Raw genomic sequence first — 13127 nt, 5'->3', positions numbered from 1 at the left:
TTCCTTGCTTTCTACTGGCCTGAGCCAAAGCCCACTAAAGTCAGAGGCAAGACTCCCATTGAGTTTAATGCAGTTTGGATCCGACCTTAAGCAAGAAACTACCACCCACCTGCTTTCATGACAGCCCAGTAAGCTGAGTGGTAGGACAATTTAACATCTGACTGTGTTAGAACTTATCTAACTCCCAGACTTTTCCCTTCCGGCACATCTCTTACAGTTGCATCCCCTAAGGCTAGGCTAAGATGAATCTTCAGCTGAAAAAAATGCAATACATTAACTGCTCTAACTCATGCAAATTTGTGAGTGATTATTTAATAACAGCAGGTCATACTGTGCCATCGATTCTGAAGTGGGACTACCCCCTGAAATCAAAGTGGAACTCCGTGTAAAAATCAATGGTGTTAAATAGCCCTTTTCCCTCTAACATAGGAAAGGACAGTTTGTTTCTTCCCATGGTATTTATATTAATTAACTGGGTGAATTCTACATTTCATTTGATTTCTTTTTCAGTTTTCAAAAGGCGCCCAAATCTCTGCATACATTTCCCAGTAGCCTCCCATTTTTTCACCCTTATTCATGCATCCTAAACCAGTTTCAAATATAATATTAAAAGCTCGATCCAGTCACCATTCACTTATTCATTGTTGTTGTTAGGTCTCCTTGGTTGTTTATGGTACCAACTTCCCAAATAATAGCTCCTGAGAATGACCCCACCAGCATTGTTTTACAGGAGAATGGAATGAGTAGATTACCATTTGATTATAGATAACAAAAGCATCACTTATTATGTATAAAATTTCAGTCCATTCGGTAGGATCAGTGAGTGGAATTTAAGTGAGATTAACAATGTTAAGACACCCAGAGTGGGAGCTGCCAAAGCAGCTACATGAGAGTTCCATTCACTTAAGTCCCTTCCTGAACTTAAGTCAATGAGACTTGTGCTCACGAAAGCTCATGCTACAATAAATTTGTTAGTCTTTAAGGTGCCACAAGTACTCCTGTTTTTTTTGCGGATACAGACTAACACGGCTGCTACTCTGAAACCTGACTAACTGTAGGTGCTTTTGGAAATCTCACTGCCAAAACTGAGTTACATTCAATGGAGGTTTTGCACCCAAATCCCCAGGGTTCCTTTCAAATCCCAGCGATAGATAATAGAGTTGGAAAATATCACTTGAGTCATCTACTCCTACAAGCACGTTGTAGGACTACTCTGTCTAGCATACCCACTAATGTCTCATTTTATCTGTCCCCACCCACTGAACACTTTGTGTCCACCTCACTGTCCAATTGCTTTTAGTGTTAAGAACTTTTCCCCAGTGCCGATCTTTTCCTTCATTAGCTGCATGCTATTTCTCCTTGTCCTAACTTCTTGTGAGACTAAATAATCCCTTTCTTGTTACCTTGAAGTTATTTATAGACTGTAATCATGTCTCCCTGGGTCTTCTCTTGTCTAGACTAGACACATTTAGCTCTCTTACTTTCACTCTGTTTGACGTTTGTATTTGTATTTGACATCTTTGTATTGTCTCTAGTCTTTCTATATCTTTCCTAGGCTAAGGAGACCGGAACTACACATAATATTCTTGGTCTTGCCCTACCAAGGCTGAGTAGAGTGCAGCCAGTTGAAAATTTTGTGACTACACTTCTTGTTGAAAAATGCTGTTTTGTCAAAAACAAGAAGTTTTGTGGAAACATGTTGATTTTGACGACAAGGTTATACAGGTCCAGGAGGGAATCTCTGGAGATAGATAAAAGACCCAACCCCAGAATAGCTAATAGCCCAGTGGCTAGCGTATTCCCATAGGATTATGGGAGACCTAGATTTAAGCCTCTGATTTGGAATAGGGACTTGAACTGGGGTCATCCACATTCCTGATGATTGCTCTAACCACCAGGCTATTGGCTTTTCTGGGGCTGGTCTGTCTCTCGCTGTCTCTCAGGAAAAATTTCAAAAGGTCTCATTTCATTCCATGTTGTAATGAAACCAAGTTTTGAAATGAAACAATTGTTCCTTGGCCAGACCTAATGTCGAGTGATGCTATTAACTCCCCTGTTATTTCCCCGATAATGTTATCTCCCTGACATATACCGTCAGTTAAATCTGGACAAACATTTTCGGTCAAGTAGCTTGTTTGCCAAAAAATGCAGTTTCAGGGGAACCAAAACTTTGAGTGAATGCACGTTGAATCTGGCAAATAGTTTGGCTGAATAAATGTGAAAAAGTTCAAATTAACCATTTCAACTATTTTTGAAACAAAATGTTTTGACTTTTCATTTCCAGTGACATTTTGTTTAGAACTGTTGCTAGATTTGTTTAAAAAAACCCTTAAAGGATAAGAAACAACTGAAAATACAACAAAACTGAAAAAAAATCATTTAGAGTCCAACAAAATGTTTTGTTTAACCTGAAATTCTTTTTCTGGATTTTTCGGATCAGCCACCGAATTAAAAAAAAAAAGAACATTTGTTCAACTCTACTGCTAATGATAGTCTTGTCTTTTAGTTAAGAACATAAGAACGGCCATATTGGGTCACACCAAAGGTTCATCTAGCCCAGTATCCTGTCTTCTGACAGTGGCCAATGCCAGGTGCTTCAGAGGGAATGAACAGAACAGGCAATCATCAAGTGATCCATCCCCTGTCACCAATTCCCAGCTTCTGGCAAACAGAGGCTAAGGGACACTATCCCTGCCCATCCTGGCTAATAGCCATTGATGGACCTATCCTCTATGAATTTATCTATTTCTTTTTTGAACCCTGTTATAATCTTGGCCTTCACAACGTCCTCTGGCAAAGTTAATCTTATTCACCTTTCTGTCAATTTTATAAATACAGTGAAACTTGGTGTAAGGACCATCTACCACAGCTACCTCCCTCACCTGAAGAAGTGGATTTTTTACCCACGAAAGCTTATGCCCAAATACATTTGTTAGTCTTTAAGGTGCCATCGGACTCCTTGTTGCTTTTGTGGATACAGACTAACATGGCTACCCCTCTGATACTTCCTCATTTTAGTAAACCTGAGGTTTCCTGTACAATTTGGTTCAGCTTTTAGTTAAAGTTCACCTCTATTAGATAACTGTTTTCTGAACCTGGGTCTGAGCTATTGTAACTGTGACTATCCATAGTAATATACCAGTGCATGAATATTTTGCCCATGTGCTTCTGCCTCCATCAGCCAGATCTACTGTTTAGTGTAAAAACATTCTCTGAACAACCACAGTTCAAAGCAAGTCCATCATCTGCTTAGAAGTAAAGTAACATTTTCATATAAAGCAATGGCTGATGTGTCTCATGCTTAGCAGGGCATTAACAATGAAAAGGGACTGTTTGCTAGGAGCACTGGAGAGCACAAAAGTGAAAGGAAATGCCAGTCTTCCTGCTAAGGTGATGCACACAATTTATAGAAACAAATGTCCAAAGACTTACTCTGTAGTCACTAGATGTCACATAAAATATGGGGAGGAAGGCCAGCCAAATGATGCACGTTGTGTACATCGTGAAACTGATAAACTTGGCTTCGTTGAAGTTCTCTGGGCACTTCCTTGTTTTGAAGGCATATACAGTGCATAAGACAACAAGGATTACGTCGTATGTTAAGGAGATTAACATACTGGAATCTTTGACATTGCATTTCAATATGACAGTCTCCCTTTTCTCAGGAAGAGTATACCGTCTAGTGCCTGGGGACTCTACTATGAGCCACACAGACACCACTATGATCTGTACCAAGATAAGGCTCAGGCAGATGAAGACCTGAGAGCTGGGGCTGATGAATTTAGGCCGTTGAGCACCATTCTTCACACCGTTAAATATTCTGGCTATGCAGTTTGTCTTTGTCAGGAGGGCGGCATAGCAAACTGAAAAAGAACTTCCCAGTCCCAAACGGCGTAAGGTGCAGATGGCCGGAGAAGGCTTGGCTATGAAGAAGAATGTCATGCTGTAAGACAGGAAGACCCCGAAGAGTAATATGTAACACAGTTCACGGCCGGAAGCTTTGACCAGGGGTGTGTTGTTGTGCTTGATAAAGACTGCCACAACCATGAAGGTACAAATAAAACCCAGACATGCAATGGTAACGGGGCCTATTGCCCAGGCATCTTCCCACTTGACATAGTCTTCTGGTAGGTCATAGCAGCCAGTCAGGTCAGCAGTGGGCCACTGCCCAGGCCCGCAGTCTGCACAGGTAAATTCATCAGCCAAGTATTCAAAGGGCTCACAGGCAATGCAGATCCAACAGCAGACGTCTCCTGGCTGCATGTTCTTCATTTCATTAGGAGCACAGGGGTCGCTACACTGGGAAGTGGGGACAGAGCTTCTGGACCAGTGAATTGAGTCTACGTCCAGTGACAAGATTTCTGCCCAGTGACCGACCTTCAGGTAGGAATATCTGCCTCCAGCGTACTGGAAATTGAACACGTTGTATCGGCCTAGCCCATCTCCATAGGTGTCAAATTTGACCACGCTGTCCGCAGCATTGGGAGGGTTAAATGGAGCTGTCAAAAACAGAAAGAGAGGAAATGAACAGTGCAACTCTAAGCATTTTTCTTTCCTTTGGCAGGCATATCTATCTAGCAAGACGCTGTCAGTTTTTTAGACCATCTAGAGCGAGTGAGGAATTTTGATCCCAAACATCCATTATGAAATTTTCTTATTGGTAGAAGCACCTGTTCAAGGAACAGCTATGTTATGAATGACCAAAAGATCAAGGTCAGGTTTGAGACTTTACTGCAAATCTAAAGGAAGCGTTGTTTTTCAAATTTGGTCTTGTTGTGGAGGTCACCTATGAAAAGATTTTTCTATTACGAAGTGGCATCCCATGCTAAAGCTATGCATATGGGCCACATTTCAAAATGATACATGTCCCGCAGTATATGGAATGCACTGCAGAGCACTTCGTACGAGAGAAATCCTTTCAAGGGTCTCCTCCTTTACTAACATCTCCATTTCCCACTATTTTGGGTTCAAAATATTTCATTCTACAGACTGTCAAGAACATCTCTGCAGATCATTGGTAGCATGTGGACCAAGAATCACTGGACTAAAAGCAGTTCACCTCTGACCACTCTTTCAAATGCACATTCTAAATATATACAGAGTCAACCTGGAACCCTCCCTACACTGTTAAGGATAGAAAAATGTAGCATTTATCATTTGTAAGGCCCCTTCCCTCAGATTTACAAAGACTTTTTGACCTAAGAGCTAGATATTAATGAGCTCTATAAAGGCTCTATCCAAATGTACAATGGCGCAAATCCTCAGCTGGTATAAAACTGGCATAGCTCTGTTGAAGCTAGTGGAGCTATGACAGTTTGCACTGGCTGAAGATCTGATTCAATACTTTTTTGAAGTTTGCTAGGCTCCTATTAACTTACAAGAATGAACTCATTTGACAAAGCTCATATTTAACTTCTTTTCACTGAATATGCCATTCCTTGGATGGACAAACTAGAGATTGTATCCTGCTACTTCCCTGTTTAAAAATATGCATTTCACTGATCTACATATTTTTGGAATTTTTCCTCTTGGACCCAGTTGAATTAAAAAATACATTGAACGTGGACAGCAACTGCTTGGATATCGCACATTCTACATCCTCTGTTGTTACTGGTGCAAATGTCTCAGAGGTAAGTCATGCTCATAGCTGGTTTTTCCCAAGGTGGGTTTCTAGTAACCTTAGAGATAAAGCATAATAGCTTCCACCTTTATCCCCTATTCAGTTGCATGCTGATCAGGGCCGGTGCAAGGAAGTTTTGCACCCTAGGCAAAACTTCCACCTTGCGCCACCCCCTCACCCAGCTAACCCCGCCCCCCCGTGGCAGCTAACCACGCCAACCGCCCACCCCCCACCAGAGGAGCCCCCTGCGGCAGCTAATCCAGCCCCACCCAGGAGCCCCACAGCAGCTACCCCCTCTGTGGCAGCTAACCCCACCTGGGGAGGCCCCCCATCCCTCTGTGGCAGCTAACCCCAACTGGGGAGACCCCCCCTGCGGCAGCTAACCCCGCTGGGGGAGCCCACCCCAGCTCACCTCAGCTCCGCCTCCTCCGCTGAGCACATCGGCGCCGCTCTAATTCTCCTTCCCACCCAGACTTGCAGCGCTGATTGGAGGAGACTTAGAGGGGGGGCTGTATGCTCAGCAGAGGAGGCAGAATGGAGGTGATCTGGGGTGGGGAGCGGTTCCCTGTTGCCACCCCCCATTACTGTGGGCAGCCCTCCCCGTGCGGCCCCGCCCCAGCTCACCTCCATTCCACCTCCTTGCCTGAGCGGGCTTTTAGGTGCCCTCAACCACTAGGCGCCCTAGGCAGCCGCCTAGTTTGCCTAAGTGGTCGCACTGGCCCTGATGCTGATCCCTTCCCTCCCACCACAAGGGTATTGTCCCACATTCATTGCATGGAGATGCAAGAAGAGAGCTCCCTTGCAGCCTGTGACTATAAGAAGACCATCAAATAGCATGAGAAATTTAGCAGCTCTGTAGCACCTGTAAAGGAAGTTGCTAGACTAATGCACATTATTTAAAATCTTGCATGTGCCTGGGAAGGTTATAATGTCAGGAGAGAGGGGGAAGAAGGGGAAGGGAACTTTCTCCAAACCATTCAAACCCCTCTGATATCCCCATTGTATGTACAATCCTGAACCTTCGCATTGTCTCTTGTCGTTCAGGAAAGGGGATCATTTTTGGCAAGAGCTCAGTGTTATTCAGTGGAATTCACCCTGCAGGATAGAAGGCATTTTAAAGGAGCCTCTTGGTAAGAAGCAGTTTGGATCTGGACAGCGTAAAATGAAGCCAAAGAGAGGATTTATTTGGAACGATCTGATTTAGAGGATGATATTGAAGTAATTATAAATTCCATAACAATTTCCTGCCATGCCTTTGTGTCTTATTATTATTGCATCCTAAACAGTTAGGAATCCATCTATATTGATTTTGTTACAGCTCTTTGTTAAGCTGCCCAGCATGCGCTGCTGTGGTCCTACGCCGTGCTTGGGGAATGGATAAAAACTCATGAACTGGAACTGTGACCTTCTGTGGGGAATCAATATTGTAGCACTTCAGCCTGTTAAAGCTCTGGAGCGTTTTGGCTTTTTCCACAAGCTGCGGTTCACAAAAGGAATGAAGAATTATAAAAAATGTGAGAGGAAATGGCAATTACCATGTGATTTATTGTACCTCTCTCGCTGCAGCACAAAAGGGAGACAGCATCGCTGGCAGGAAGTGAAAGTGTATTTACTGCTGGTGGGCAATAAACGATTTCTCTGCTGGTGTGTCTGGTTATGGAATTGGTTCCACAACCCTTGCTAGAATAAATCTCCCCTTCCCCCCTCATCTCACATTGCTGTTGGGTAATAGCTTTAATTCTGTCAAACTCTTATTTACATAAGCAAAGCCCTTTAGTTAAGGATGTAATTTCCCCCTCCAGCCTACAATCCATTTCCTTTGGATTTCTTGGGGTGGACGGACTGTATTTTTTAAAAGCATTCACGGCCAACTTCTGTCTCCCTTATGTGACGGCTGCCTCTTGGCTGACACCCTGGGCACTGAAGAGACACATCCAGAGCTTAAAGCAGGGGCGGGCAAACTTTTTGGCCTGAGGTCCGCATCGGGTTTCAGAAATTGTGTGGAGGGCTGGTTAGGGGAGGCGGTGCCCCCCCCAAACAGCCAGGCGTGGGCTGGCCCCTGCCCCCATCTGATCCCCCCTGCTCCTTGCCCCCTGCCCCCCCAGCTGTGGGAACTTTCAAACACACAGCTGTATCTAATATCTAAGTCCGCAGCTCCTCCCATTGTTTTCACTAAGACAGACGGTGACATTAGGCAAAGCCCTGAGCAAAGAGCGGTGCCTAAACTGCACCTGCCTAGGAGCAGTCCTGGAAGGCGCTGACACACAGGTACCCTCTTCCCTTACTTGCACCAAGGAGGGGTAGGGAGATAGTAATTTACTGCTGAATTAATTAGCCAGCTGGTGCTGGGGGTTGGCGCTGAAGCTGCACCCATTGCTGTCTCATCCCAGCCCACTTCCCGCCCATCTGCTTCAGCTTTTGCTTGTGAGGCTACTCTCCAGGTAGCCTGGGTAGTCTGTGTAGCAGTGGTGTAAGGGGAGTACTTATTCCCCCATGGGGGGGGGCACAATCTAGCCCAATGAGACTCCTGGCAGAGCAAAGCACTCCCCTGCCTGAATAACGGCAGCAGACGCTTCCCCAGAAGAGCCAGGCCTCCCTGAAATGACATCATCTCCACGAAACAAGTAGCAAACTCCCAATACAGGACAATGAGAGGCAAGGTTAAATCAGTTTGTCTCCCTGCCCCCTCAGCCAGAAGCACCATTAATATAAAATCATAATGCAGCACTTAGCGCTTCAGCAACGTGCCACTGTCTCATTTCATTATTCATAGCACAGTTGTAGCTTGTGGAAGCTGTTAACACCTGCTTAATTTTGACAGTTTATTCACTGGGCAGCAGTGGGTCAGATCCTGTGAGGTCCTGAGCCACTGGAACTAGAGAGGTGCAACTAGTCTCAGAATCGGGGGCTGGAACAGGCCAAGCACTTAGCGGTGTGCTCAACTCAAAGCATGTGGCTTCATGGGGCTGCTCATGTGCTGACGGTTAGGTACCTGCTTAAGTGCTTGGCTGATTGAAGGCCAGAGTTCTTGGCATCCCGCAGTAGTAAGCCCCAGCACTGGTTAACAAAGGGGATTATCAATATTAAAAATAGTACCTTTTACATATGAGTATAAATATTGGCACTCAGGCATGGCCTTAGACAGCCTGGCACACTGGTTGGAGAGAGCTACAGAAAGTAACCCCCCGCCATTCTATAAACAGTTACACATGTGCTTAACTTTAAGCATTCAAGTGGTGACTGCAATGAAGCATGTGCAAAAATGTTTGCAGGATAGGGGTCCAAGTTTGTAAAGACAATAGTCTTACAATCAAGTATCAGAGGGGTAGCCGTGTTAGTCTGGTTCTGTAAAAGCAACAAAGAATCCTGTGGCACCTTATAGACTAACAGTGAATACGGATGCAAGTCATTCTTTGTTGCTTTTAGTCTTACAATGAAAGTGATCGACTCAAGGAACTCATCTAGGGTGATCAGATGTCCTGATTTTATAGGGACAGCCCCGATATTCAGGGCTTTTTTCTCATATAGCTGCCTATTACCTCCCATCCTCTGTCCTGATTTTTCACACTTGCTGTCTGGTCACCCTAAACTCATCTATTTAGATTAACAAAGAGAAGATTAATGGGTGACGTGATTATAGGTTATAAGTACCTACATGGGGAACAAATATATAATAATGGGCTCCTCAATCTAGCTGAGAAAGGTAGAACATGATCCATTAGCTGGAAGTTGAATCTAAACAAATTCAGACTGGACATAAGGTATAATTTTTTAATGGTGAGTATAATTAATCATTGGAACAATTTACCAAGGGTCATGGTGGAGTTTCCATCACTGACATTTTTAAATCAAGCTTGGATGGTTTTCTGCAAGATCTCTCTAGGAATTATTCTGGTGTGTGTTATGCAAGCGGTCAAACTAGATGAGCACACTGGTCCCTTCTGACCTTGGAATCTATGAATTACAGTTGTCTTTCAGCACATGTACATACAGACAGATGCTTGCATTTTGGGTGGCAGTTGATAGATAAAAATAAATTACAATGCTTTGTGGGAGGGTTGAGAGACTTTAAATCCTTTGGATAAGGAGGCTGAAGTCATTTGACTAAACAGTGATTAATTAAACTAGAATATGGGGAACCAAAGAATACAAATGAAACCCTTTGATTGTAGTAATTAATGTAGCTGATGATTAGATACAAAATTACTGAAGCATTTTTTACTTAGTATTTATCAACATAATGTAGCTGATGTAGCAATGTACAACTCAAGGGGTACCAGAGAAGTTGACTTCACAGTACTAAAAAGATCCCACCACACCAAAGACAAGAATGCATAATGATAATAAAATAGAAGTTTAGTCTATAGAATAAAATGAATAATTTTTAAATGTCAGCAGTGAGTTTCCCAGAAAGGAAATCCCAGACCAACTAATGAGTCACTCAGCAAGGATTTTATTCTTCTTTATTTCCCCACTTTCAATTTTAAAATTAATTTGGGCAGTTAATTTGGGGATTTAAGTCACAATCTTTAAAACAGCTATTTATAGAGGTATGAGCTCAGTTAACTAATCTCTCCTGTCTCTTGGAAGGTAATAAAAAAAGATGATCTTTGCAGCAGTATTCTTGAATTCATCCTTATCTTGCATGTTGTGTGGCTGTGACAGGGGACACTCACCTCTAGTGAGCACCTCCTGTCAGTTGGGTGTGAACCTGCACACTCACTCACTCTGCTCCTGTTGGCTTTTAACCGCATCAGGTGGGTGTTTAGCGACTCAGTCCTCTGGCTATGTCACACAGAGTCTAAACGCATGAAGGAACCCTTTCCAGGTATAAGGTCCAACAGGGCTGGTCCCTGTGCCCTTGTTGATGTTTTTAGCCTTGTTTCTGGGCTCAATTTTCAGCTCCTTCTGGGTTAGCTCTAAGTTTGTGCCTGTCCTGGTATAGAGCAGTGAACCCAGGGCTTTCTCCCTGGAGACTCCTTGTCCTCAGTGGTTCTCTGCTGTCTTGTTTAAATTCTAGCCTCTTTTTTGGGCTTTTAGTAGTGAGTCTTATCCCCTTCTTGGGGCTTAGGCCACTTCCCCAGTGATCCATGGGGGGACCTGGACCCCCCACTACTCTGGGCCCCAATCCAGGGACCCTACAAATAGCAGCCACATGCTGCTTCCTTTAATAACTACAACTGCTATTCCCTGGGCCAGTACCCACATAGCCCCTTCCTCTTCACCCTTATCTCAGGGTTCTCTGTCAGTTCCCAGCCTGCACCAGGTCTCTCCCAGGCCTCCTCGCCTGGAAAATTTCACAGCCTTCCCCACCTGTTTGGTCCCAGCCAACAAATGATCTACCGGTACTCAGGTCCAGCAGCTCCTTTTAACTGAGCCAGCTGGGCTCTGATTGGCTGCTTCCCTGCAGCCTTTCTAGGCAGGTCTGGAGGACCCATTTTCATTGCTCCTTTCTGGGGAGTGGGGTGTGGTTAGACCACAAGGCCTCCAGCAGGGGGCCTCAAAGAACCCAGTCTACCTCATCACAGTTCCCAACTACACCTATGCAAAGAGGGTTAACTAAAGTAAAAACTGTAAACCAACTAAACCAACAAAACAATATATAATTTAAAGGCACATAAAGTATTTCCTAGTTCTGCCTAGTGCCCAGTTACAGAGCAAACCCCACCAGACTAAAAATAGAGGTAGGATGCCAGTAACATATTTCAGAAAAGAAGAACTGCCCAGTTTATTGCACGGGTTGTAGAAGGTACATCTCCTAGCCTTGTGGCCATGTGATGCATTTATGTGCTTGGTGCAAACAGCTCATGGCCTGGGAGCCTAGCGCAGGTCCAGTATTGTTGAATCGGAGCTGAGAGAAATGGATTTACAGAGACTGCCCATTGGTACAGCACAGACCCTACTTAGAACAGGCTGCATTGATCATCCAGTTGAGAAAGCCTGGCTCAGGATGGGAGGGGCCAATGTGGCATTGACAGACAAACTCCTTCAGATGGAACTAACATGCCCACATAGGAGTCAAATCAGACACCAAGGAGGCTGCTCCAGGAGATGGAGGTTACAACTGGGAGACACGGAGAGGCTGTGGCGATAGGAATCTGAACAGGAGAACTATTGATAGTTGAGTATGTGGCGCTTGTGGGGATAATTTGGTGACCTGCTTTCTGGGTGTTAAAGTGCCAGATCTCACAAGATATTTAAACAAATGTCTAGTGAGTGTTGTGGAGGACCCTGCAGTCATAGTACTGATGGTACATAGTAGGTACCCATGATGCAGGGAGATGTAGGAGAGAAGTCTTAGTAGTGGAATGTACATTATTAGGGGAAAAGGTTAAGTTAAAGGCTGGTGTGGTAATTCTTCTCTCTGAAATGCCTCCAGGTCCACACATGGGGCCAGCTAGATGGAGAAACTGCAGGATCTCACTGCATATGTGAGAGGAAAGTGAAAGAGAAGAGGCTTCAATATATTAGGTACTAGGCAACTCTTTTGGGAAAGCTGAACCTATAGAAAAGAGATAAGCTTCATCTTGAGCAGACTGGAAGCAGGCTTAGATATGGTTTTATGCGTAGGCAGTTACCTCTTTGGTCAAGGATGGATTCTGCAGACTACCTAGCATGTGTTTGGCACAGTACTTAACGTATAAATGTCACTTTAGAGAAAATAACACTTGTAGCAGCTGAGCCTAAGTGGAAATAACAGCAGATATGCCTAAATCTGAGAAGATACAGTGTCTTAAATAAAACAAACAGCTGTTCTGAGCTTGCAGTATGTAATCTTCCAAAACAAGGTGCAGATTAGAGACAGAGCTCAGTGGTGCAGAGACAGCTCATTAATAACATGCCTTGACAAAAGCGTTGCATATTCTCAGCCCTGCCGTTTCCTAAGCCTTGATTTCAGAAACAAATGTAGGAATGCATATTGTGCATACTACAGCTACCTTCCTCAGTAGCGTGCTGGCCCCACAGCCCTGTGGTAAGTGGCACCTTATGAAGCTAATCTGGAAATGAAAAGGTAAAGAACCGATTAGATCTGTGGAATGCTGAAGTTTCCTGGAAAGTTATGTAAAACCCCTTTAGTCGCACTAGATGGCGCTAGAAAAACTACAAATAGCTGATGTAAGTGTGGAAAAGAAGACATTTATGCAAGTAGATAATATGAAAACTGTACTTTCTATTAACCTCTTTCCCCATTTCAGGGACCTATTAATTGTCTTGGCAATGCCTTATAAGGAAGATCCTTGATAATACAACAAGACTCGTGGTTCCTGGGGCTCATGGGCTCCTCTGGTATCAGACCTTACAAAGTATCCTGCAGGACTCAAAGAGTTAATTTAGCTTTTCATTCTCTTTGATTTAGCTACATACAATCTGGTGAAGTTGAAGTGATTTATTTCTCGTGTGATTACATTTCAAACCACGTAGCGCGTTGAATCAGAGCTCACTGGCACTTGTTTCGACACCAGTGTAACTCCACCGAGTTCAGCAGGGCTCCTCCTGATTTACGCTA

General features: G+C 44.0%; 1 protein-coding gene across 1 annotated transcript in view; it reads right to left on the bottom strand.

The window, feature by feature from the left end:
* GRM3 (glutamate metabotropic receptor 3) overlaps nt 1-13127 on the bottom strand; it is a 150392-nt gene that overhangs the window by 12852 nt on the left and 124413 nt on the right. Inside the window, exon 4 of the mRNA XM_039520416.1 lies at nt 3433-4499. Coding sequence (XP_039376350.1) covers nt 3433-4499 — 1067 coding nt within the window. The remainder of the gene's footprint in view (nt 1-3432; nt 4500-13127) is intronic.

Source organism: Mauremys reevesii, linkage group 1 (assembly GCF_016161935.1).
Source record: "Mauremys reevesii isolate NIE-2019 linkage group 1, ASM1616193v1, whole genome shotgun sequence".
NCBI classification, from domain to species: domain Eukaryota; kingdom Metazoa; phylum Chordata; order Testudines; family Geoemydidae; genus Mauremys; species Mauremys reevesii.
This window is presented reverse-complemented; position numbering and strand designations above follow the sequence as displayed.